A 27,309-nucleotide genomic window follows, 5' to 3' on the forward strand; every position below is an offset into this window, starting at 1 on the left:
ACCTGAATCCCATAGAACACTTGTGGAGAGATCTGAAAATGGCAGTTTGGAGAAGGCACCCTTCAATTTTAAGGGACCTGGAGCAGTTGGCCAAAGAAGAATGGTCTAAATTTCCAGCAGAGTATTGTAAGAAATTTATTGATGGATACCGGAAGCGGTTGTTCGCAGTTATTTTGTCTATAGGGTTGTGCTACCAAGTATTAAGCTGAGGGTGCCAATACTTTTGTCTGGCCCATTTTTGGAGTTTTGTGTAAAATGATAATGATTTTTTTTTTCATTTGTGTTTTTTCATCGCAACCAAAATAAATGAAGATGTTACTATCAAAGAATTTGTAATTGCAATCATTTTCTTGGAGAAATTGAAAATTATTACAGAATTGCAGGGGTGCCAATACTTTTGGCCAACAGTATATTTATGTATAGATATATATGAAAGGCTTCTTTAACAAATTCAAAAGGAACTACAGTACAACCGACCCGCTCCCTAAACGTCTCATCATCCCCGAGACATGAAAAGCACAACGGAAGAGCGCGCATCCCCTTTACTGGCTAACTTGGATGCTAAAGGCAACAATAAGTCTGGACTTAATTATTGCAATCAAACAGCTCCTGAGATGAAAATAAATCGATAAATAAAACGAGGTGCAATGTGTACAGTACCTAGCATTAACTTAACAAATTTTATTGTGATCCAATGTCTGTGTACCAATTTTAATTCCGCGATTAATCAATTAGCCCTTACCAAAAAATGAGAAACCCTCCTTGGATCACCTAAAAATAACAAGAAAGACATATGTCTTTCATTTTGTAATGTGGAGAAAGTCATCCTGTACAGAACAGGATTTCATTTGCACACGTTCCTGCAGGGTCACAAAAGGATGTTCGGCACCTACTTCCGGGTGGGTTTTTACGGCAGCAAGTTTGGAGACCTGGATGAGCGGGAATTCATTTACAAGGAGCCAGCCATCACGCACCTCCCTGAGATATCGCACCGTTTGGAGGTAAGAGACAAATGCATGTTCTGCATGACGTGTTGTTCATTTACATCAGAGATATTCAAACCTTGATTTCTGGGAGGCATATGTAGAAAAATGGCAACAGATTGTCCACTTAATCTTGTTTATAATACAGTGGTACCTCTACATACGAAGTTAATCCGTTCCAGGAGCTTGTTTGTAAGTCGAAATGGTCGTATGTCGAGCAGGATTTCCCCATAGGAATACATTATAATTCCATTAATTCGTTCCACAGCCCAAAAACCTGCAGTAAATCCTTAAAAAATACTGCTGGTACTATTACAAATGGCAATTACATATAGCAAAGCAAATAAATAATAAATAAAAATCGGATTAATATTATAATAACAATAATTAATTCCTGTAATAGTGTAATGAAACGGGTTCTAATAAGGCGGACGTTTTTTTCTGTACCTGAAGGCACCGCGGCGCTGACGTGACAAAGAGGGAGGGGAGCGGGTGAAAGTTTACTTTCGCTTTCAATGCTTTCTTGAGAACATCGTCAATTGCGGCAGACAGCAGGCGTTTTGTGTTGAATAAGTTGTGAAAGAAATGATGAAAACGTGGCGAAGCTGGCGATTTCTCTGGAGATGTTACCACAATAAGAATTGTCAGCTTAACTTATAAAGACTGGCGAATGATGGTCGGAGGAGGACCGTGGAGATGTATTGTTGAGCCATTTCACGGATGCCCACCCTACGCTCATATTTTTCTGTCATTTGCATCTTCATTTAGAAGGTAAGCGTCAACTTTTTCCTTGTTTCACCACCTGTACCAACCTTTTCTGAAACCTGTGTTGATTTGTCACACAAGAAAATCCGCCATGCATTCGTCTGCGGTGCTGCCATTGTCGTCGTATTTCGAGCATGTCGTCGGATGTAGAAACAAATGGCGAGTCAAATTTTACGTCGGATGTCGAAAAGTTCGTGTGTCGAAGCGATCGTATGTAGAGGTACCACTGTACATGCAAGCAGAACAAGAATAGCTAAAAGGTGCCATGTCAAAATGTCTGTATAAAAATATGAACATTTCAGCCAACAAGAATTGCACTTGGAGCTTTAGAAAAAGAAAGCTCGACTGCTGGGGTCTGCATTTGCAAAATGTAATGCTCTGTGGAATAAAACCAGCAGGTTAAAGTCATTGCCCATGAATGCAAACTGCAGTTTGTCTGACCAATTCAGACTCATTTAAGCGCTCTGTTCCTCCCATTAGAATTGATTATGGAAATTTAAATGGAGTGAGGGGAAAATAAACATACAACAGTATATATACATGGAACTGAAAACAAAAATGGGAACTGAAACAACTCATGTTGTTTTGGAGTAATAAAATAGCTCACCCTAATGTTTGAACATGCGGCAGGCTGCAAATGGCTTCCTCTGCCAGACTTTGGACACCCCTGATTAACATGCTCAAAAGCATGCAAATGTGTCGCTGTGATTGTAGATAAAATTACTCATGCTGATAGGATTGCTGCATTATATTAGCAAAGAAATACCGTATATAATAACGGATATTTAATTGATAGAGTGATGACATCAATAATGATATGATGCCATGTAAAATAAACATTTTTTTTGGGCTGCTAGAATTTTTATGGTCAATGTTTCGGGGAGGATGTCCTTGTGATGATCAAAGACTCTACACCTGTGGATAGAAAACAGCTCAACCCCAACAAGGTAAGACACCCAATGTCACTCATTTGAGTTCTCAGGATTATAACTCATATTATTTTTTATAACCTAAAAAATTAGCATTTCAGTACGGATGTATAGAGGCTGTTTCGCGCACTGTACTCGCCATAAAAGTTGATAAGGTGGTAAACTTTCCATTGTTAAGATTGATTCATGCTTCTTCCATATGTGCTAACCACAGCGTAACACACCTACAAACAAGCGATGAGTTTATTGAACAGTATTTTATTGTTTATTATTGGGTTTATAGGAATGCACCACAATACAATGAGAGCTGTTTCTAATATTCTCATGTACTGTATGCTGGCTGCATGTAGGCATTTGCCGGGATGAGATTTTGACGGTATGATAACCTTAAGCAAAAATACAGCGGTTTCACGGTATTGCAATTATAGCTCTAAAATGTGTTATTTTAAGATGTATGAAAAACATTTTTCCATTGAACAGGATTTTTTTTTTCACGACATATTTGCAAATTGGCAGAGGTTTACAATGGCGGAAGATTTTACAAAAGTAGATTAATGGTAGAGAGGAAACTATTTAGCCGTCTTGGCATGCTAACTATCCATGTTGTCTGCCCCGTTAACAAGCTTACTTCATAGTATTTGTTTCACCATCGCTAGACACACTAAACCAGCTTGAGTGAACTCGTAGCTGGTGGGAAACGTTCATGACAGCGTTTACTTACCTTACATTATGTGTAAAGTGACGGATGATGGTCACGTAAATGGGAAATCATGTTAGAGGAGTTTCCTGCACGTCGGCTGACCTTCCTCCTCTAAGCCGCGGCCGTCTGTTTCTTTTTGATAGCCGAAGTACTCCCATACTAGCTACTTGTGTCTATTTTTGTGGGGGGAAAAAGCTCTGGTGTAGTGTCACAGACAGACACAGGACAGCGCAACAACTGGAAGGGGATGGGTGAGCACTGCCACTCCAAGCCACTGATTTCTCGCTAGATTTTTGGGACCCCAAAAATGTCTAATACCGTAACTACGGTATGACAGAAAATTTTAGTGGTTTTGAAACTGTGACGTTTTCATACCATGGTAAACCTTGAAACCAGTAACCGGCACATGCCTGGCTGATGAAGACAAATAATGTTATAATATTCTATAATATTATATATATTATATAATAATAATAATAATTATAATATAATAATATTATCACCTTACTCAAGATCAGGGTTAGGGGAAATATGCTTTACGCTCCTTCTTTTCATCTAGTGCACCATGCATTTACATTATCAAGAGTTCTGTATTTTACAACTATTATATTAATTACAATGTTTTTTTTTTTTTTCAGTAAAATAGTTATGGTGATTTCTTCATGGAATATAAAAATTAATTTAAAAAAATAGTTAACTAGAACTTAAATTTATCATTAAAAAATATTTTATTGAATACTTGCTTGATAATGACTTGATTTATACAGTATGTATATAATCAAGCATCACATATGTGGTGAACATGTGAACACCAGGTCTCAATTATAATTATCGGTTGTATATTAAAAGTGGTCAGCCTTGTGACCCTTCAGCACAAAAGTTGCCCTTTATATGTACCTAATGTAGTGTCCAGTGAGTGTGTACTCTTAACTGCATAAATGAACCTATGCTGCTGTGCAGGCCTACATCCAGGTTACATACGTGGAGCCATACTTTGATGACTATGAGATGAAAGACCGACTAACTAACTTTGAGAAGAACTTCAACCTGCGTCGCTTTATGTACACGACGCCCTTCACCAAGAGCGGGCGCCCGCGGGGTGAGCTTAACGAGCAGTACAAGAGGAAGACCATACTCACCACAATGCACGCCTTTCCTTACGTCAAGACTCGCATCAACATCATCCAGAAGGAGGAGGTAGTGTGCCAAAGACGCTGTCCATATTTATTGGTCGCCACTGACGTTATATCTCACCTACCGGCACCCCAGTTTGACCTGACTCCCATTGAGGTGGCCATCGAGGACATGCAGAAGAAGACCAGGGAGCTGGCGGTGGCCACGCACAGAGAGCAACCAGACGCTGTCATGTTACAGATGTTGTTGCAAGGTTCAGTGGGAGCCACTGTTAACCAGGTACTGTGTACGCATGTGTCTGTGAGTGAAGTTTTGTGGGTATGTGAAAAAAGTATTGGTCCTAAATGTTTTAAAAAAAAAAAAAAGTTTTTAATGTTTAAGGGCCAATATATTGAACTTTAATGTTAGCAACAAATGAACTGTACTTGGGCGATAATTCTTTCTCCACACTTATGATTGTTATCCTCATCCCATTTTCTTGACCAACTGGTAATATCATTCAAATATTTTCAAAAGGTATCTAAGAGATCTTCAAACTACTTGTTAAATGCTTGTAAATGTGACCACCAAAAGAAAGAAGAAATAGCTGGTTCAATAAAAAGCTGAGAACTGGTAACAAATTTGTCATCAGAACCTCCCTAACACTTCTCTTAGACCGCCCCTTTGTCCCCTGTGTGCTCTTTCTAAATGTGTCATAAGGGCTAAAACAGAGCTGCATAAATTAGTTCCATTTAACTTATCACATTTACAATTACCATTGTAGTGGCAGATTGCAGGTGGGAGACATGATCAAAGCCTCTGCCGCATCCATAACCTTAATCCCCCTCCGTCTACCTCCTCCCTCCACCATTGAGTTAAAACGTCAATTCATGGCCGCCCTCCCTTTCATGTGTCGCACACTCCGCTCGAACCCAAGCTCGCTTTGATGTGATTGCTTCCAGGTCCTGCCGACGTGCCGGATGTCAAAATGTGTTTTATCTCCGAGCGTCTAATCTGACGAGTCTCGTCACTCGGGTCCCGATGTCTGCGTAACGCACAGCAGCTCCGTAAACATATATGTCTCCGGCGTAATCAGCAGAGGACTGGGTTTTCCTTCTGTTTGGGTCTGCAGTACATGAAAGAGACCTTTTCTGGATGCTAATCAGAGCTGTTTAGTCGGCCCTGTCATGAAGCAAGCGTTATGCGAGTGTGCTGCGGTTTCGTGACGAATATGCCTTGGGATAATTACGTCTCATACTGGGAAAATAGGAGCCAATTGGTTAGAGCTCTGGACAGTCGTCTACTGGTTTTGTAACTCACAGAGAACTGAATAGGAACATTAAAAGTGCATGGAAGTCGTAAAAAAAAGTTATATTTACACGTTAGCATCGAAAGCATATTAAATCCTTCTTAATATATTTTTGACTTTGATGTTTTTGACCCACTTGTGGATCCTCGCATTAGAGAATCAATGCTATGGTCGAGCAGTGACAGGAATCAGTTATCTCATCCCTCTGTTGTTGGTACACTCCAACATTGGTATGCTTCCTTTTTGAAGCTCCTTCTTCCTTCCTGTGCTTTCTCTTTCTTGAACCTTGACTCTTATGTGTTGGCCTCCTCCTCTTTTTGGTGTAGGGCCCGCTGGAAGTGGCCCAGGTCTTCCTGAATGAGATCCCGGCGGACCCTAAGCTCTTCCGTCACCACAATAAACTGCGGCTGTGTTTCAAGGAGTTTATTATGAGGTAAGATAGTGTGAGCGAAATCGAAATCGACCAATTGAGAAACAACACAAAACCAAACCATTGCAAGAATTGATTGGTGTACTGTATCAAGTAGGGTTGTGACAAAATATCGAAATTGTGATGTATCGTGATACTTTGTATCCCAAAAGGTTATCGGTATGCTCCTGTCAGGAATCGAGATATCGTTTTAAATAGGTGTCAATTGGGAAAAAAAAAAAGGGCTGCCATTGACGGTGCTCGACGCCCAATGCATTTAGACTGGGAACGTTCATTCATTCAAAACCAGAGCATTCACAGTCATTCAGTCCGATTTTCGGGGCATTTACAGGTCACTTGCTTTTCATTTTAGGGCATTTACAGGTCATTTCCTGTTGATTTTGAGTCACTGCCTGTTCATTTGGGTGATCCCCAGGCCACTTCCTGTTCTGTAACGCAAAATAAACAGCAAGTGACCCATAAAATACCCCAAAATCGACAGGAAGTAACTGAAAATCAACAGGTAAATGACCTTAAATGGCCCAAAATTACCCATTGCCTGGCATTGGCTGCCACTGATGGCCATAGACGTTCAATCCGTTTGAAGTGGGAGGGATGGCAGTTAATCATTGTAGTTAATCACGTGTGGTCATCATTAGCTTCCAATTAGTAACAGTGAATTACAACTGTATCTCAGAAATGCAGGGTACTGAAAAATATGTAAAATTTGTGAGTTTTTCAGTGAATAGTTGATTATTTGTTTCTAAGTGAGGTGTGAATTTGAGTATAGTTTGCTGCTAATAATAGCTCTGATTATCTCTCCATTCTCACGGAACATGTTGAGTTCTTGTGTATAAAAAGACTTAATTTTTTGACTCTTTGGCTAGATTCAGACCGCAGGTCTTGATGCACAATTTCGATTTTTCTTCATATAATTTTTTGGCGTCCCCGTTCAGACTGCCTTTTTCCATTGAGCACGTTGATGTATTACGCATGTGCACTAACTCGCAGTCCGACACGTGCTGACCAAACTGACCCAGATGCGCAGAAGCATCAAAACAAATGACTACACATGCAGGCTCTATGTCATTCTAGGGTGGTCATATTTTGATTTCTAAAAACAGCACACAAATATAAAACATACATAAGTCAGACATAAAATAGTCTTATATTCAAAGTTTATATGGATTGATAGAATGCATGCATGCATTGTGCGTGCACGATGCACACACATATGGTCAGTTAGCCCCAACTCTTGGCCATGTAAGCAATATTGAAATATTGCTCACTTGGCGCACAGAAAGAAATCCGAGCATTCTCAGACTTATCCTTTTTTTTTTCATTTTATTTTTTTATGACTGTGGTAAAGCCTGCCTCCTCCCTAAAAGCCAAGTTCAAGCTCGGCGCTAACACTAATGCACAGCTCCATTGCTGACATCCTCCCTGCTTGTCTCGCTCTTTGCTGACAAAATTGCTGCATGAGTTCCGATATGGGAGACCTGACAGTTCAGACTGCAGCTACATTCTGGAAAACTGTGGCCCAGATCGGATTTTAACCACATACGAAAGTTACCTTGATCGGATTTGAAATGGTCCACTTCTATGCAACTTTTCCCCGTTAGACCGTCAAGTCAATGCCTCACTTGAGTCGGAAAAACACGGAAAAAATCGGATTTGTGCATTAAGACCTGTGGTATGAATCTAGCCTATCTGTACTCAGGTCTTGCTTCATATACCATTTTGACAGTGATTGTTTCTTTTGACTTGTAGACAGCCCATAAAAATCCAAGGCAAACTCTGATGCTCTCTGTGCTGAAGTCTCATATTTGGCATGACAGCAGGTCATCTTTTAGAATGGGTGTCAAAGGCACAAAAAGAGAATACAGTGTAATTGATTTTAACTGGGACAAAGAGGGATTTTTTTTTTCCTGTCACATTGGAGGTGTATATTTAGTATAGGTTAACCGACATTTTGGCTGCCCGATATATGGACTTTTTTTTCCAACATCGGCCGATTAACAAAAGGAATAAGCAGATAAAAAATATTTTGATCAAGCATCTGTGTGGGCAACTGTGGCCGCAGCTGACTGACTGTAGGAACCCGGAAGGACCCTGCAGTGGCTTGAAGGCAGGCTGCTACAGGAAGCTTCGGCTTTGCCTGTTTTAAGATTTTTTTTTTATCTTGCATGAGAGAATATGGAATGTTACTTTAGCTTGTTAAGGAGTTTACGGAGTGATCCTTACACTCCAGATGTGCCTCGTTGCGTTAGCGTAGCATTAGCTTTAGCATAGCAAGCACTAGGGATGGGAATTGATAAGATTTTCAAGATTCTGATTCCATTATCGATATTGCTTAACGATTCGATTCCCTTATCGATTCTAATTTGGACTAATGGACTGTATGAGGTTCTGGGTTCAATATATTTTATGGTTCGTTCGCCTCGGGGTGTCGGTTAGAACACAAGGAGCGGAGAGTGGAGTTGGTGTTTGGCACTTTTTAATCCAACTTGGCAACAGGCACAACTATATACAGGCAATGGCACTTGATATGACAATCACTCAATGAGCAGATGAGAGCATGCGTGGAAAGATGTTGATGTATGTGTGTGGAAGAAGACTGAAATGTGTGGGTATATGTGTGGTTCTGAAAGGAAAAAAAAATTACATCATATTAGTGCTGATCCAATAAACAATGCAAATTGACTGCAAAGCAGTCAATAACACACACACCTGACTCGTACATTATAATGACACAAAGGTGGGGGGGGGGGGGGGCGAGCGCACGCGCACAACCTGGAAGCACGCTGCGTGCACGTGCGGTCATCTTGGGCATAAAAGTGGCGAAAACTAAGCACTTTACACTCATATGGATGTACAACATCATCTTAAGATGCTAAACTAACACATTCCCTCTTAACACAAATGTGCAACGCGGATATAATGTAAACAACGCTCTCCTCGAAGCAGCGAGAATGAGCGGGAGCAACCAGCCGACGTAAGAGTAAAAACACGAAACGGTCGCGTTGATAACTGCTCTAACTTAACATAAGAACTTTATGGCATGAAGAGGAAATACTTACATTCGTTCATGGACGCACACAGATTACTTCCTTTAACAGGTGGCCGTCCTCTGCTCGAAATGCACACCTTACGCCTATTCTCGGTCCCAGAATACGCAGCACGCATGACGTAGGACAATAACAGGAAACTGACTGGTTGCTAGGAAAACGAATGCATACCCATGGAATCTTTCTAACAGGAGTATTAAAATTGCTAATAAAATCGTTTAGGATTATTTTAGATGTCTATATGTTATATTTTTCTTATACAGTATTCGACGAGGAATACAATAGACCCATTAATAGACTTTTGGGGGAAAAGTCCACCATTTCTTTAAGTAGTTTCATGAATAATGACCTGGCCAGTGAAAATCTGTGCAAATTCACTTGGCAACGACTCTCTCCAAATAACACTTGATGAAAGGTCTCTTCATGAGTAATCATGTAGCCGTGCTTGCCGAATCGAACATGTGTAACATGTACATTTCGAAACATAAGTCGTGCTGGTTGAAATGGATAAGCGAATTGTTCTCTAAAAGAACCCGTTTTCGATTGCCATTCCGAGCAATCACCCTCTTAAACTCACACTCTCCCATTTTTACATCTCGTCGTGATGTCTTGGAAGGTTTAATTATTTGAAAATCATAAAAATAAGTGCTGCATTTGTTGTTTAGTTAGCACTTGACCGGATTAACCCTCTAAGTCTCAGGTCATCACTGTAAATTTGAAACTGTTGAAGCAATTAAAAATAAAATGCCTTTCATAATCTATGTGCTTTAGAAAAGACAGTATATCGGGTTACAAAATCTGTTTTGGATATTGGCAATGGCTGACATTTTTTTTTTTATATCGGCATTTGAAAATCCCATATCGGTCGACCTCTAATATTTAGTGCTATTTTTTTTATCCTAAACATCATAACTGTTGAATAAATGGTATTGAAGTTTTTAAAATACAATTCATGATCAATCAAAATGTTTCTACTTTGAATTTTGAATGATGAAAGTGAGAAAATGGCGAAATATCGCATTTGATTGTTTAACTGATCAAACGGGTAGGATGAATGGAAACGAACACCAGCCATTGTATCGAGGTCTGTTCTTCATTCCCGTTCCATGATAACAAGCTTTTATTCCTCACGTTATCACCGAGCTATTTTTCTTGCCATTCAAAGCGTCATTGTTCCCAAGGGATTCATTGTATTTTGAATAATTAGGACGATAATTTGAACCATCCCGCTCACAGTCATGCATCTGTTGGAGTGATTTTGGAGGAAGAAAAGAGAGAAAGTGTGTGTGTATGTGTGCGTGTGTTCTTTTGGTAAGGCACCAGGTCCTTTTTGCCTCTAAAAGGTGGTTTTCATTTTCCAAACCCTTGCATGTCACATTCCGGTCGGCACTGATTGCAACAAGCAGGTTGGCAAATATTTACTATAATTTCCAAAACAGTTCTTATTTTCAATCCTAGGGAATGGGGCCTTTGTGTGACAGTGGGGAAAATGTGAGTGTTTAGTTTTTCATCATGTAGTATTAAATATAAGCCTCCTGTTTTGCTGTTTCATAGGGAGTACTGCTACAAATTATCTTATAAAATGGATTTTTTTGTTTTTTGGGCTTTTTTTTATTTTGGAGGTCGGGGTAATTGAAAGAAGCAGCACATTTATCAAGGGTTTTGTTGAAAAAAGTTAAGATTTGAGAATGTTTTTTTTTAAATATGTTAGGCTTTAAAAGAGTTGGAGAAGGCATGTTTTTGGGTATCAAATTTATTTGAAAGAAAATTTAAGAGCAAATGGTTATCAACTGTTCAAACTTACACTGCTGGCCAAAAGTATTAGTAGTACTGCAATTCTGTCAGGTAATGCACAATTTCTCCCAGAAAATGATTGCAATTACAAATGCTTTGGTAGTAATATCTTCATTTATTCTGCTTGCAATGAAAAACACAAAAGAGAATGGGAAAAAAAAAAATTAAATCATCATTTTAGACAGAACTCCAAAAATGGGCCGGACAAAAGTATTGGCGCCCACAGCCTAATAATACTTAGTAGCACAACCTTTAGACAAAATAACTGCCAACAACCGCTTCCGGTATCCATCAGTGAGTTTCTTACAATGTTCTGCTGGAATTTTAGACCATTCTTCTTTCGCCAACTGCTCCAAGTCTCTGAGATTTAAAGGGTGCCTTCTCCCACACTGCCATTTTCAGATCTCTCCACGGGTGTTCTATGGGATTCAGGTCTGGACTCATTGCTGGCCACTTCATAAGTCTCCAGTGCTTTCTCTCAAACCATTTTCTACTGCTGTTTGAAGTGTTTTGGGTCATTGTCCTGCTGGAAGACCTAGGCCCAGGCCGAGCTTTCTCACACTGAGCTAACATTATGGTGCAAAATTTGTTGGTAGTCTTCAGAATTCATAATGCCATGCACATGGTCAAGCAGTCCAGTGCCAGAGGTAGCAAAGTAACCCCAAAATATCAGGGAACCTCCGCCATGTTTGACTGTGGGTATCGTGTTCTTTTCTTTGAAGGCCTCGTTTTTTTCCCTTTAAACTCTGCTTGAGCCTTTTCCCATAAAGCTCTACTTTTGTCTCATCTGACCAGAGAACATTCTTCCAAAACGTTTTTGGCCTTCTCAGGTAAACTTTGGCAAACTCCAGCTTGTTTTTTTATGTCTCTGGGTCAGAAGTGGGGTTTTCCTGGGTATCCTACCATAGAGTCCCTTTTCATTCAGACGCCGATGGATAGTACTGGTTGTCACTGTTGTACCTTCGGAGTGAAGGACAACTTGAACTTGTTTGGATGTTAGCCAAGGTTCTTTATCCACCATCCACACAATCTTTCGTTGAAATCTCTCGTGAATTTTTCTTTTCCGTCCACATCTAGGGAGGTTAGCTACAGTTCCATGGGCTTTTCACTTATTGATGACACTGCGTACGGTAGACACAGGAACATTCAGGTCTTTGGAGATGGACTTGTAGCCTTGAGATTGCCCATGCTTCCTCACAATTTTGCTTCTCAAGTCCTCAGACAGTTCTTTGGTCTTCTTTCTTTTCTCAATGCTCAATGTAGGACACAGGACAAAGGTTGAGTCAACTTTAATCCATTTTAACTGGCTACAAGTGTGATTTAGTTATTGTTTATTCAAAGGGTGTCAATACTTTTGTCCGACCCATTTTTAGAGTTTTGTGTAAAATGATAATGATTTAATTTTTTTTCTTATTCTCTTTTGTGTTTTTTCATTGCAAGCAAAATAAATGAAGATATTACTACCAAAGCATTCGTAATTGCAATCATTTTCTGGGAGAAATTGAGCATTATCTGACAGAATTGCAAGGGTGCCAATACTTTTGGCCAGCAGTGTGTGTTTTTTTAATTGTACTTTTATGGTCTCGCTTGTCTCAGTCTCTATTCCCAAAAGTCTTGCTCTTGTCTTTTAGTCTAGTTCTTTTAGGTTTAGTATATAGTTAGTTAAATGAAGCTTTAGGTATAAGTTTCAAATTTCTCACAAACTTAAAAATTATAAAAACTTTTGAAAATACTTAAAAATTAGGATCACAAAAGGGGAGTTCAGTGTTAATGTGTGAGCTGTAGGTGATAACAGCTCCTGTTTGAATGTGCTCATTTTGTCCCTCTGAACCCCAGATTTCCCTGATATGGTTCGGATTTTTATGACTGACACATTCCTCAAATTTAAAAAAAACAAACAAAAAACATTTGTAGGACAGTGGAAAATCAGGATGCAGGGCTAACAGTACTTGAGAAAGTCCTATGACCAGAAAGTTCTGTAAAGGATTCAGTAGAGTGCAATTTTTTATTGTTCCCTCATGCGTTAGCCACTCAACTTGCACATCAGAAAACCTTGCCTTAGAAAATCCTTCCCTGTGGTCAAGTCATGCTCCTTAACGTGACTATTTACTGGACCCTATACTGTTACATACAAATGCCTTCTCCATATTGCCCTCATTCAAATTTTGGGGATTAACCATGGCATGTGTTTTTAATCACTCAAGTCTCCCTGATTTCCTTATGGAGTGCCTCCTGAACTTGCTTACTGTCCCGCTTGAGATGCTTTAGCTCATTATTATTATAATCTACCGGTGTTCCTCTTTCCTGCTCATAATTCTGGAAGTTGGCTTCTGCCATGCAATTGATTATAATTTTGTGTAGTAGTGGATGGAAACTACCAACAGGCATGGTCCTCCTGCGACTGTTTGGCTTCTAAAGGACCGTTAATTTGTGTCAAATGGATGCAGAATGCTGTTAGCACGAGGTTGGATTACCGCTGGGTTTGTTCTCTTGGAGCCACTGTTTATGCTGGTTTAGGTTTGCGGTCATTACATCATTTGCAAATGTCAGAGAACCTCTATTCCAAAAGGTCATTGACGAAAATCACCACTTATACAATACAACCCAGATGCATGTACTATTGCAGCTGAAACTCTCATTACATTATGAAAAAAAGAAAGGATCAATGAATACCTAAAGACGAGAGACCATTATTTACTGTATATCAAAGAAAATCACGCTTACAAATCGCTGTAGCGGTGGTGGTACTACATCCTTAAAGAGCTAGACTTCTTTAAGATTAATCCACAACAAGCACCATGAGAAGCCTTGGAACCACATTTTTCCTCTACTTGTTGTTCTTCCAGGTGTGGCGAAGCCGTCGAGAAGAACAAGCACTTGATCACGTCTGACCAGAAGGAATATCAGCAGGAGCTGAAGAAGAACTACAACCGCCTGCGTGAGAACCTGAGGCCCATGCTGGAGAGGAAGATCCCCGAGTTATACAAGCCCATCATTAGACCTCGGCTGGAGAATAGGTGAGGGCGCATCATAGTCAAACACATTTAAGACCCACTTATGATTAAAGGGTTAATGTCTGTAACGTCTTGTTAAAGGGGGTAGGGGGACTTTTGAAAGTTAATTTAAAACACTTTCCTACTACATGCATGCTCCACAAATGCCCTGTTGAGTAAATAGAGCCCTTACATTTTAACTATGACTACCTAAAAAGCCCTTTTTCTTACCTTCAATAGAGGGACTTTTGGTCGAACACTCGCCTCTCTGTGGCAGCAGTCCTGCTTCACAGAGCCTCCGTCTAGTTTCCGACAAAAACACTTTTCTAACCCACTTAAGACTTGTTAGTGTTTTTATGTCCTAGTGCTGATTTGTTAGGCCAAACGCTCATTGCTTTAGGCTCGTGTTCGTATAAGTATGCGTACGATGCATGAGCTGCAATTACACTTTAGGTTGCAGTCATGAGTTAAAAAAAAAAAAAAAGTGACAAAACTCTGTATAGTCCCTTGAAGTAATGTCATTATAATGTAATTGGCAAAAAGATAACACTAGAAAAACCTCCTAATGGCGTACCGCACGCAGGCTATTTTTAGACCGTGACGTCACATCGTAAAGCGGAAGTAAAGCCGAAGTGGGACATTATAGACCCGCCCTCGCATTGACACAATGTAATTTGTGCTACTTTTCGCCGGTAATCTTTCAAAAACGAACATGCCGATCACGCATTGCTTTTTTGGAACTTGTAGAAACTTGTAGAGACTCTAGACATTACGACACATGAAGGATGTTTTTTTTCATACGTTTCCGGAAACCAAAAACTCGGGATGAAAAAATGTGCAGACCGAATCAACTTGCGCGGACTTTAACACCAGCTCGGTGAATCCATTCACATTTCATATGCAGTAAACATTATGTTGGGTTGGCATGGTCTTTCAGAGGACAAAGAGGTAAGCCGTTTTTATATTTTTAACTTATTTTTTTAGCGTAACGTTGTGCTGTACTGCTTCTGTCTGACAATGAATGACCTGAAAAGAATTACAATGGTATCTGCCTGCCACTGTTACCGTTTCTGTTTTATATATATATACCAGGGGTCGCGTTAACCGGATATTTTCCGTCGTTGACCGGTTTTTTAAAACGGTGACGGAAAAAACTGACGTCCGTCCGTCATTTTGACAGGTTGTAATTCACACCCCAGACCACAGGGTGGCGAGTTAGCATATTAATTAGCTATTGTCTCTCTTAATGCATGACGTCGTTGGCTCTTCTGTCAGAATATTGTAGCGTCACGGGGTCTGGCGGCGGCACCGTGATTGACACATCAACGCAAGTTTCTTATTGGTGCACCGGGTGTGCCAGCGCGTCATCCAATTGATGGACAAGATTGCCGCCCAATCACATGACGTCACAACTCCGCCCCCCTGACTGCAGCCGCCATATTGTGTGTCAGCTGTTCATGTTTACACATTACCGCTACGTACATGCCTCCTATTACGGCGTGTTTTTCTGCTCGTTAATATTAATAATCAAAATGGTGTAGGCGTGTGTGGCGGTTGGTTGCTGTAGCAGAAAAGATAGACGGAGAGACTTGAAGTTCTACCGTATTCTGAGAGACCCGAGGATGAGAGCGAGATGGACTGCTGTAATTCGACAAGAAATCTGGGCACCAAACGATCACCACAGACTATGTAGTAGTCATTTTATATCTGGTAAGATGCATTTAATATATATTTAGAAGATTTTGAGCTGACAACCACAATTAAGATCATTGTGTGACGTTGGTGATTGGGGTCTATATCGTTGCCTCTTTTTCTTTGGGGGCGGAGTAAAAAGGGAGAAAAATACCACGACTCCCGTGTCTAATTTTTCGCCGCCAAGCAAGCGTTACAATATTAATTAAAAATGAATGAAAACTAAATACTATTGAATATGTCATCATTATCATTTTAAAAATTGAAGTGACCGGTAAAAATAGACTATGACCGGATTTTTATGACCCTGTCAGTCAAAATGACAGACAACGAAAATGTCTAGCGCAACCTCTGATATACATATATATATATATATATATATATATATATATATATATATATATATAAAACAACATTAGTAAGGGGGAAGTGTAAATAAATTATAGGATTAAGATGTGTTATCATGAAAAAATTAAAAGTGTTCGTTGGCTGTCACTGAGTAGCATTTGCGATCGCTACACAAAGCTAACTAAATTTCCCCCTAAGAACGTTAAGAGACGTAGGACAACCAGAAGATGTATAAGAAAGACGGGGCTAATGGTAAAGGATAGCTTGTTGAAACAGGAGAATGTCATTGTCAGTCGCGTCGATAAAAAAGCTAAAGCTATGCTTAGATCGGCTCGTTTTTTTCGTCTTTTTCAGCCTTCGACACTAAAGCCATCTCTTTAACTGAACATTTTTATGTTCTTCCACATCTTTGCCAGTAAATTTGGCACCAGGCACATCATTTTCGGAGAGAATTGGTAGATTTAGCTCTGTAAACATCTCCTTCGTACACGATTTCCATTCATTTCCTATTAGGGACAAACGGTGGCTTGTCCCTACTTAGCAACAGTAGCTAATGTCATGAATATTAATGAGCGGAAGTGACGTGTTGCTTGCGGTACGCCATTGAAATACGCATTTCACCAAGTCAGGGAAATGCCTCCACTGAAATGTGTATTGTATTGTAGAATATCCTGAACAGTTTTCTCTCATAATTACAAAAGTAAACAACTCCTCAAAAACACTGTTAATGTTAATTTGAAACTATTTAATGAAAACACACCTAAATTCACATTGTCAGTGTGGGGTTTGATTAAAATTAGATGCTTTTATCTGCACAAATACAATGTATTCTGTATCAACATACATTACATTTTTTGCTAAGAGGAAATTATCTGATTTTATTTGCACAAATGCAATGTATTTGTGCATCACTTTTTTGTTCATAGGGAGTTAGTAGTGTAACTTCTGAAAATCTGTTCCATTCAAATTAAACAATACCCACATACTGTAGATAATAAAAGTTTTTAGTAAGCTGATTACATTATTTTCTGTCATACAGTCTAAGAATTTTACTGTCATTATGGCAAAAAATAAAATAGCATATGCTAGGGTTGGGAATCTCTGGCATGAAGCCGATTCGATATGTATCTAGATACACAGGTTACTATTCGATTCAAAAGCGATACATTTTTAAGGCTGAACGATTCGATACGATTCGATACAGTTTAAGAACGATATGGTTCAATACAGATTGAAAACGTTACGATAGTAAACATTTGTTGTGTGTGTTCGCACAGTATTTTAAACATATAAAAAAAGACCACATTTCTAGTAGCAAAAACAACAAAATTTCATACCAATGTTATGTTTTATTTTTTTATGAAAAAAATAAAATAAGGCTTACTATATGACCGTCATTTTGTTGGATGGGATTGATAATAAAATACTCCAGTGACAGACAACAATAAAGTGCAGTAATTCAATTACTGTATTTCCTGGTTTTTTGAACAAAAGAGGTAAGTAATTTAAGTGCAAACTTTCAACGTAAACATCTTAAAACAAAAAATATTAATTATATGCAGCAGCTCTAGAAAAAAAGAATTAAACCTGCTAGTGTTATCATAAATAAATAATAAAGTATGCTTTACCACTGGTATAATTGGGGGAATAAAAACATGGCATTTTAGACAGACAGGTCAATAATCATTACTTTAACCTTATACACAGCAAAGTCATTCACTTAAGCCTGTGCTTCTACATTTTTTATTCCTCATCACTGTCCATATCTTTTTTGAAGGGCAGATTTTTCTTGTGGAAGATCAACTAATCCACATGTTCATGTTTAAGTAGACTGCGTTTCGTGGAAACAAAATCTCCAGAGGGTCGCGCTGCCCTTTCCACCGTTGTAGTGGGTTATTTTTCAGGGTTAAAAACTCACAATCTATTTACCGCTCCACACTTCACACAAGCTCTGTCCCATGCGAACAGATATGGCTCCCTTCATCACTTCAAAGTCCGACTTTTGTTTTCCTGGGTGCGTTGAAAATCAATCGCTGCACGTCGCTGCCGTCGGTGCTCAAACTGTTCATTGTGTTAGCATGTTGCTTCGTTGCCACTACTAGTTTCGTTTTGGACTGTGAAGAAAACGCTACGGAGTGTGCGTTACAGTGGTTTTGTTAGCTCTCGCGTTGTTGTGATACGCACATGACGGTCGGGTAATGACGGCGACTAGTAGTGATTCTGCCGAAATGCATGGGAAGTTGAGGCAACCACGACTGTGAGTGGTGCTTGTCCATATCATATGCGTGCGGTCTCAAGCTAAGTGCGCTGTGTGATGAACGACACAAGCGCAGCATATGAAGGAAAAGCTAAATTATTATCATATTAAGCAATGCATTGAACTAGGCATTAGAAGCCGATTCTTGTCCTCGTGATAGCTGAATTGTATCTCTACTATCGGTTCATTGAATATTTAATGGCTAATTACTGTGGAATGTTAAGTTTACTATCGATACAGCTGTAGCTCTCACCTGTAAAACCGGATATCCGGTCGTATCGATTTATTGTTCTTAAGCTTAGCATATGCATAGTAATGCGTAGTAAAAGTTAACCGTTGTGGCGCTACCAGAATAGGTCTTGCATGAGTTTTAAGTATTTATGAGGACTGTTTTTAATGGAAAAGTGGGTCGTTTTCGTATCTGTATGACCCAAAAGGGCTTCTAGCATCAAGTCATATTTTCACTAACAAGCTCAATTCAAATTTATTTAAAACGAAATTGGGATGCATTTCCCATTAAAACATTGTCTAAAAGTTAAGGGGCGGGAGTTTAACGTGTTAACTATAAATGAATAATTAATTAGGACAGAGATATTTTCAATTTTGTATGTAAATCTGATTTAATGCATTTGTTAAGTTTGAGAATATTCATTTGTGTGTATTTGATTTAGTCATTAGCTACTATTTAAATTTTTGAAAAATATATTTTTGGGACAATTAGTATTGTGTGATTAATCAAGATTAGTTAATAACAAAGTCACTAATTAACTAGACACTTTTTTATCAAGTCGAGCCCCTGATTTTCATATAAAACGTTTTTCGGACTATAAATTGCAGTTTTATTTTTTACATAGTTTGGCTGGTGCGAATATACTCTGGAGCGACATATAATTGGAATTATTAATGCCTGACTAAAAGGACTCACCTTGTTCTTTTTTTGGCCCAGTAATCGCAAACCTCTTTGTGTGTGCTAGAACAATTTCCCTCACTCCATCTACTTTCAAATCGTGGCCCAGTTGTTTTCAATCCTTGTTGAGCTTGGCTTTTTTTTTCTCGTTCCATGGATTCTTCCTCTCTCAGAAACGAATAACAATGTAAATCAGTTACCACGATGGACTATTATTTCGCGGCAGCGCATTCACCTTATACGTGGTTGAAGCGTGAACGAATCGACTAATTGGTTCAACGGGCCACAAATCAATCAGGTCTTTGCTGACATTTGTTGGAGGTCGGGCAAAATGCTGAAATTTAATGTTCATGTACCCATTAAACTTTGCTATTTCTCTGCAGGGATTCCTTCAAACGTCTGAGTTTCCGCAAAACTCAGGAGGAAGTCTCCTGAGAGCTCCTGCCAAGTCCAGGATGCAACACTTTGTGAAGAGGAGGAGTATTCGTCTGTGGTGACCTCATTTCACCATGACAGTTGGTGTAAAGTTCTCAAGAAGACAACCAGCAGTGTTAATGTTAATTATGTTAATACAGTGGTACCTTAAGATATGAAATTAATTCGTTCCGGAGTGGCTTTCTTATACAGAATCTTTCGTATGATGAATCGCATTTTACATATAAATCCCCTAGTTCGTTCCAAGCTAGACTAAAATTCTCACATTAAATTTACTGTCATGTACTTTGATTGGCTATCTTTATTTGTAATGCTTTGTTGGCCCCTAGTGGTGCTTAAGTGTAACTAGTTTATTAGGTTCTAGCTCATTCTACAGATGTTATGACTACTCGAGCACATAGCAAACACGGAGTGCTAATAGATGAGCCAACAGCAATTGCTTGCTATTTCATTTCGCTGTTTGTGCCTTGCAAAATATAGTCTTCTTGTGTTCATATACAGTGGGGAGAACAAGTATTTGATACACTGCCAATGGTTTTTCCCATTGACTGTGTATCAAATACTTGTTCTCCCCACTGTACATGAGCATTGTGTAGAACATTGCTGTGTGTAGGTATGTATATCCGTTTGTTTACATTTATAGTCAGATGTAGTTACATTATTGCATTGCTGTGATCGAGAATGATCTATTACGGTAAGTATTATCTTTCGTACGATGAATAATTTTTCATAATGTAAAGGGAAAAAAAGCATCGAAATACTTTTCGTAAAATGAATGATTCGTCTACCGAAGCTTTCCTATCTCAAGGTACCACTGTACTTGTTTTTCTGTACTCGAGGTGAGTGTGACTTGACTCGTAGAGCACTTCACTGTAAAATGTTAACATCCTAACGATGCTGCAAACGTTCCCCTTAAGGTCCTTGCTGGCTCAGGACCTCTGTGCCAATAACGCTGTCACCCTGAGCGTATATTTGTGCATGTTGGTGGATATGACATGATGATAAGTCATGTCACATATGCAATAAATGATTCTGTTTTAGGTTAAAGGGCTTACTAAAATTTCAATCTGTGTGTTAAACACACCAGTTTAGATGTTTATACTGTAAGTTTGAATTTGAAGCTCCCCCTTCCTTTTTTTTTTAAATTTTTTATTTAATTTATTTGGAGTTACCTGACAAGTTTGCATGCAGTGGAGGGACTTATCTGCACTAGATTGTAAGTATGAACCGTGACACAATAAAGTGTACAAATGTGAAAATACTTTTATTTTGTAGAAATCTATTTTTAGATTACAGCAACATTAGTATTGATGAAAATACTAATAGTCAGGGTTTGTTTGGTACTGATAAAACAATGTGTCACAGTTCCACAGTGCTAAGTTTTGTTTTTTCTTTTTTTGAGAGCAATTATTTCAAATGCTACTGCACATTGTTGATTTAATGTTTGTTTGTTTTTTTGTCAGAATACTGTACAGTATATTACTGGAGATACATTTCCTAAATGTATGCAGTACATGAATACATTCCTATACATACAAAACTTATTTCACTTACATGTGTGCAGTTTTTGTTTTCATTCAGCTTGTTATCCAGGGCACATTTAGTAGATTACTGACTTTTTTGCAAATTGTTTAGACAGATCATTGTATTAATTTAAATTCTCTTTTACAAACTATTTTTGAGAAATACTGATAAAAGATGGCCAAAATGTGTGTTCATCCTTGTAAGACCACCCAGTCACCACAACTTTAGAGATACCTGCACATTCCAATGAGAAACGATACACAAAACCTATTTTCTATACCAGTTTGGATTGACACTGCCTGAAAGATGTATTATATTTTGTCAGTATAATTCAGTGCTGCAGATGCCAATCAAAACAAAGAATGCCTTGTTGAACAATTCTTGTTCTGTTCAAATGCATCTACTACGTGTAGGTGCCTGTATATACTGTATGTGTTATTTTCATTTTTTGTTGTTACTATATTTTACAACACAGATGTCATGGACTGTACATAATACTGGAAAACCACCTCAATAAAATTTTAAATGTATACTTGCCAGAAGTAAACAATTTTTTTCCACTAATGATGATTACATACTTGATTTTCATATATGCACATATCATTACATATATTGTATATATGTAATTATATATACAATTTATAGGTTATGGTTTGCATCAATTGTGGTCCCTTATCTTTATTTGTTTAACAGTTTTTGTTTTTCCGTGCCTGACGGGTGGGGAGTAGATCAGGTGATATCATTTTTTGTATTAGCCTATTTAGAATTATTTTATGACTAATTTACATTGTGATTTTATTATTATTACGATTTTAAATTCAATATGATTTTAATGGGTATGATAATATTTAATAATTTAATAGTCTTCAGCACATGGCCATCGTGAGGATGAGCGGAATGGAAGATGAATGAACTTGAAATCTTTTTAAAACAAACTATTTGAAACAAACTATTAATTAAAAACGGTTTTAAGAATCGACTGTACAAAAAGAAGTTTTCAAGGTACGTCGACGGAAAAGGTAGGGGGGAAAAAACTACATTTTTCTAGTCGCATCCACTATGACTTCACAGTTTTGGGTCGACATTTCCATCGTTAATATTCATGAAAAATTCATGACAACAATACACAAATGCTATTTGGTACTTTCTGTGTATTTATACAACCAAATATTGTCCGCGAAAGCCATTTAACATTAAATAGACCTCTAAATGGGGAAAGAACTACGAATCCCTCCTGTCGCTTGCATTTTACGTCATCACATTTCGACAGCTTTGGCGGTCTAAATTCCGTGTATGTGCTGGCCGTGGCCGGTGAGGTTCCGTCAGTGGCAGGTTGACCGGTTTTATTGCACATTTTACCGTTATTAATTCGGCGACACGGACTGACATTAAAATAAGTGATGTCACGTTAATCCGACATCTTGTCACGTCGTCCTTTTAGCCTGGGATTTTTATTAGTCAAGGCAACAAAAGCAAAGTTAGTCTTCCAACTTCGCTGCTCATGCATGTACTGCCACGGTGTTATGAAGTGCTTTTACTTTCATGCGAACGATTACCAACACATTTATGTGACATGGAGCGGCGAGAGGGAGATTCGCCGGTATTCTGTGACACAGACGACCTACCACTTTGTGCCAACACCAGCCACGTGCTAGTTAAACACTATGCTCTAGACCTGTCCGTTCATTTTCACAGAAAGGTCATTAGTGGTTGTGTGGTTCTGTTTCTGGAACCTACTGCTCGTGGAGAGCCCGAAGGACATGATGGAGAACAAACTACTTCGTTGACAAACAATGATGGGATGGACATGACAATCAAGTCCACACCTAAAGGGCATTTTACCTTAATTCTTGATTGCTGTGACATCGCCGTGTCTAAGGTAGAACAGGTGAACGTCACTTTCTTGTCGGATTCCTTTCATGGGGTTCAGCCCCTTGACCTCATCCACGCGTTGGTCTCCATGCCTTCGGCTCAGTGGAGGCGGCAGCGTGAGCTTTTCACGGCTTGTAGCCGTGCCCCTGGTGTTGAGCAGGATGGAGAACCGCTACGTTTTCACACTGACCGCTGGAGTCTGCAGGTGTGGAAGCAAGGGGTCTCCTCCCCGCAGGACTTCCCCAGAGCACTCAGGATCTACTATGAGACGAGGCCCACTGGGGGTTCTGTCAGGTGGACCAAAGACCAGGACAACAGGTATTTACGAAAACTATTTTATTTAGCAAAGGACGCTAGGATGTTAAAAACCTTATGGTTCAAGTAAATAACAGTATGACAATGATTTCAGATCAAATTTACAGTACTTTGGAATTAAACTCTTTATAGAACAAGTGACTTTTTGTAATTAAAGCAACACTAGGTAACTTTTCAACCCTTATAAAATATGTTCATAACAAAATTGTGATAATATGTCGACTAGAGGTGCACAATAATTATTGGTCCGATAATAGGAATTATGACGTTCTCCCAATAAATCCAATAACAATATATGTTATCGGGCCTACTAATAATATTTTTGGCATGGTGTCGGATTGTGATGTGTGCGTTTGTTTCTACTCCTGTTTTGCCAGTATGCAAAGTTTTTTTTGACTGTTCTAGAGGCCGTATTTTTCCTTCACTGACTTATAAACCTTACTTTGGCAATTAGCAAATGTTTGCGTTTTACAGTGTTATGTTTACACGTTTTTGAGAGGCCTTTTGGTTATTGATAGGCTTGCTGTTCTATAATTGCAAGGTTAAGAAAGTTGTTTCATGGACCAAAACGACAAGTCTCCTAATTCACCAAATGTTTTATCTGCTGACAAAGCACAATACCTGTTGGGTTTATGTTTGTTTTAGATCAGTGCTTATTGTTCAGGGGAACACATTGTCAATGATATTGACTGATTGATTGTGATTGACTCAAATTATATTTATTTGAAAAAAAATATGGGCGCTTTATTTGAAGTCAAAACTGTTCTTGTCTTTGTTTTTTTCATTATAATAATGTTCATATCATTATGAAAGTTCTGGGTCGGTAAAAGGCAAATCTATGCTGAATCAACCACTAGTATTTTTGACCTACAGGTGGTCAAAAACTCAGGTGAATATACATTGAAAAATTTATATATATACAGTACTGTATATTTTTATTATATTATGTATATACAGGATATACTGTATGTATATATTTTCCCCAAGTGCAAGCTTCCATGATCCTAATAAATTTAATAATTAAAAAAAAAAAAAAAAAATATATATATATATATATATATATATATTATATATATATATATATATATATATATATACATATATATGTATATATATATTAAGGGTGTAATGGTACATGTAATAGTATTGATGTATTGAATAGTTTCGGTACGTGGTAGTCGGTTCAGAACGGAGGCGTACCGAACGAGTTTCTGACGTAAGATAACCCTTACTTTTCGAGGCTGTAAGTCGATCGGGTTACAGTTTCTTTGTCTAGTTTATATTTACTCCGTCTTCTCTACTATAATGAGGACCAATACGGTAGGATAGTCCAGAAATGTCAATGGCGCAATGGCGTGTTCAATACAAAACCTTCCTACCACAACAAAACAAGTAGGAACTAATATTCACATAGGAACTAAAGTTATACAACATAAAATATACAATATAAATGAATACTACATCACATTTGTAAAATATAATCACATAATAAAATAAATAGCCCATTTACCGTAAATAAAATAAACTGAAATGAGCTAAAACACCTATAATTAAATAATAAGAATAAAACTGTACACACATCCTGCTTACACAATTAAATTAATTAATTTCTGTGTGGCCCTTTAACATGAGAAAATCCACCAATAAAGCTTCAAAGCTTTTGAAAACCGTTCATAAGAAAAAAAAAATGATTCATTGAGGCATTTCATTTGTAAAATACATGTTAATATCTTTGTCATTGGGATTGCTTTTCTCTTTAGCACAGGACTTCTTTTTTCTTCTTTCTTTCAGAAAGAAAGCTGACCAATACGCGTGGTCTGAAAGGCAAATTGTTGTTGGATTATCTTTAAATACCTGCTACTTTTTGAGTAGAATTCTAGCTTTGTATAGGCTAATGTTCCTATTGTTGAAAGCACAAAAGTGTGTAATAAACAACTAGCACATTTTTTTTTTTTTTCATACTGTACCGAAAATGAACCGAACCGTGGCCTCAAAACCGAGGTACGTACTGAACCGAGAATTATATTATATATATATATATATATATATATATATATATATATATATATATATATATAATATATTCATATGCTGTATATATAATATAGCAATACATTAAAAAATACATGCGTTTATAAATGTATTACAGTAAATGTTAATGAAACTAAATTAATGCAACCAGCTCAGGATGTACTCCGTCACCTGCCCTGAGTAAGCTGGGATAGGCTCCGACATGGCAACCCTCATAAGGATAACCAAAGATGAATTAATGAATGAATAATAGTACAGTATTAAAATGAATGACCTATAAAGTGTAACACAGAGTTTAAATTATGTTGTATGAAGTGCAACACGTCAATTTTAATTTCCGCCATCTAGTGAAGGAACATCAACCCACATTTAATCCCAAATTTTCCCCAGACATCTAAACATCCAAACCAGGTGTCGTTGTAATAATGGTCCATGGCCCTTTGTGTAATCAATAATTAAAATATTAAAAAAATATATTTGTTTTCTGGTCACTGATCTTACTGGTGTGTTCAAATGTGTTGAACTTTTCTGACTGTCACAGTATGTTTCTGGCATGGATAATAAGTGAATGTATTTATTGGTAGTCAATCACAATCTTGGCTCTGCAAGTCGGAACCACAGCAAAAATTCTTAATGTCAATGTAAAAATCCCAAAGGAAATAACCTATAAAAGGCTGCAAACTCCTTTTTCTTTTTTTTTTTTTACAATGAGCACAGGAAAACATTGACATTTTCCACTCATTTTCAGTATACAGTATTCCTGATAAATAGATACTAGCTCTTTTGTGAGTTATGGCCAACAATTGGGCTTAAGTGTAGAAGCAGAAGTTTGTCCGCAACAAAAAAATAATTGAACAATCTAAATGTTGCAATTTACTGGTCGGACAGCCTCAAGTTGAACAGAAATGTCCTTTCCCCACCTCAGTTTTTTTAGTGGCAGTCTGGACCTCTGCTAGTGAACTCATTTAAACCATTATCAAATTATTTCAATCCCAAAACTAGTGAAGTGAGATGTGGCCACCATATTTGTGGAAATTTCTAAATACTGTACTGTAAATGGACTGTGCTCTTTAAAGGCCTCTGGACTGAATTCGGTCACCCATTCAATATTCATTCCAGGGCGTGCGTGTACACCGCCGGCTCACCCATCAACAACCGAGCCCTCTTCCCCTGCCAGGAGCCGCCTGTTGCCATGTCAACATGGCAGGCCACAGTGCGGGCCCCCTGCGACTTTGTGGTCTTGATGAGTGGGGAAGAACAGGTTGAGCCTATTCTAGATGTGGACGCGAGTAAGTTTTTTAAAAAATTATTATTATTATAAATTTTTTTAAAACCATATTATATTGCAGATTGAACACTTGCCTTTTTGACCTGCCATTTCTCTTCTCTTGCTGTTTACTGTTAGTTTTGTAAGAGGTATTTTACTGAAAGAGAGTGACCTTTCCTTTTTTTTTTTCTAAATGTCAATATTATTATTGAATTTTTTTGTAGAAAGGAAAAGGTTTGTCGGTAACACTTTACAATAACTATCTGTTTTACTAGTTAATAGATCATTAGTAAACTGTGATAAATGATTTATTGTTGATTTGTGAAGTATTTGTTAAGTTTGTTAAGCATTTACAGGGTGTTCCAATATGGTTGACGCCATTCTAAATGCCCATGCTAGTTGATGGATCTTAATAAAACTACATACACTTTATGTTAAAGGTCATAAGTTTTATTGGTTAAATATACTAAGAAAAGTACAAATATTTGTTGGTTCTGTGGCAGATTTTCATAAATGTGCAGCATGAGCGCTGCCTGCAAAATGCCTTATCAAAATGCCTTTTCTTTTGAAGTGAACGGCATTTCTTAAACTGAAAAGA

General features: G+C 38.1%; 2 protein-coding genes across 7 annotated transcripts in view; both read left to right on the forward strand.

The window, feature by feature from the left end:
- The window catches only part of dock8 (dedicator of cytokinesis 8), a 139,434-nt gene extending 117,678 nt beyond the window's left edge, over positions 1 to 21,756 (forward strand). For both annotated transcript variants that reach the window (XM_057831104.1, XM_057831105.1), the window contains exons 42-48: positions 867 to 1,001; positions 2,606 to 2,695; positions 4,338 to 4,574; positions 4,647 to 4,790; positions 6,126 to 6,232; positions 13,917 to 14,087; positions 19,651 to 21,756. In XM_057831104.1, the coding sequence (XP_057687087.1) occupies positions 867 to 1,001; positions 2,606 to 2,695; positions 4,338 to 4,574; positions 4,647 to 4,790; positions 6,126 to 6,232; positions 13,917 to 14,087; positions 19,651 to 19,702 (936 nt within the window). In that variant the 3' untranslated portion in view covers positions 19,703 to 21,756. The remainder of the gene's footprint in view (positions 1 to 866; positions 1,002 to 2,605; positions 2,696 to 4,337; positions 4,575 to 4,646; positions 4,791 to 6,125; positions 6,233 to 13,916; positions 14,088 to 19,650) is intronic.
- A 731-nt stretch (positions 21,757 to 22,487) lies between these two features.
- Positions 22,488 to 27,309, forward strand: part of aopep (aminopeptidase O (putative)) — a 201,541-nt gene continuing 196,719 nt past the window's right edge. For all 5 annotated transcript variants that reach the window (XM_057830790.1, XM_057830791.1, XM_057830793.1 and 2 more), the window contains exons 1-2: positions 22,488 to 23,416; positions 26,564 to 26,733. In XM_057830790.1, coding sequence (XP_057686773.1) covers positions 22,728 to 23,416; positions 26,564 to 26,733 — 859 coding nt within the window. In that variant the 5' untranslated portion in view covers positions 22,488 to 22,727. The remainder of the gene's footprint in view (positions 23,417 to 26,563; positions 26,734 to 27,309) is intronic.

Source organism: Corythoichthys intestinalis, chromosome 3 (genome assembly GCF_030265065.1).
Source record: "Corythoichthys intestinalis isolate RoL2023-P3 chromosome 3, ASM3026506v1, whole genome shotgun sequence".
Taxonomy (NCBI): Eukaryota; Metazoa; Chordata; class Actinopteri; order Syngnathiformes; family Syngnathidae; genus Corythoichthys; species Corythoichthys intestinalis.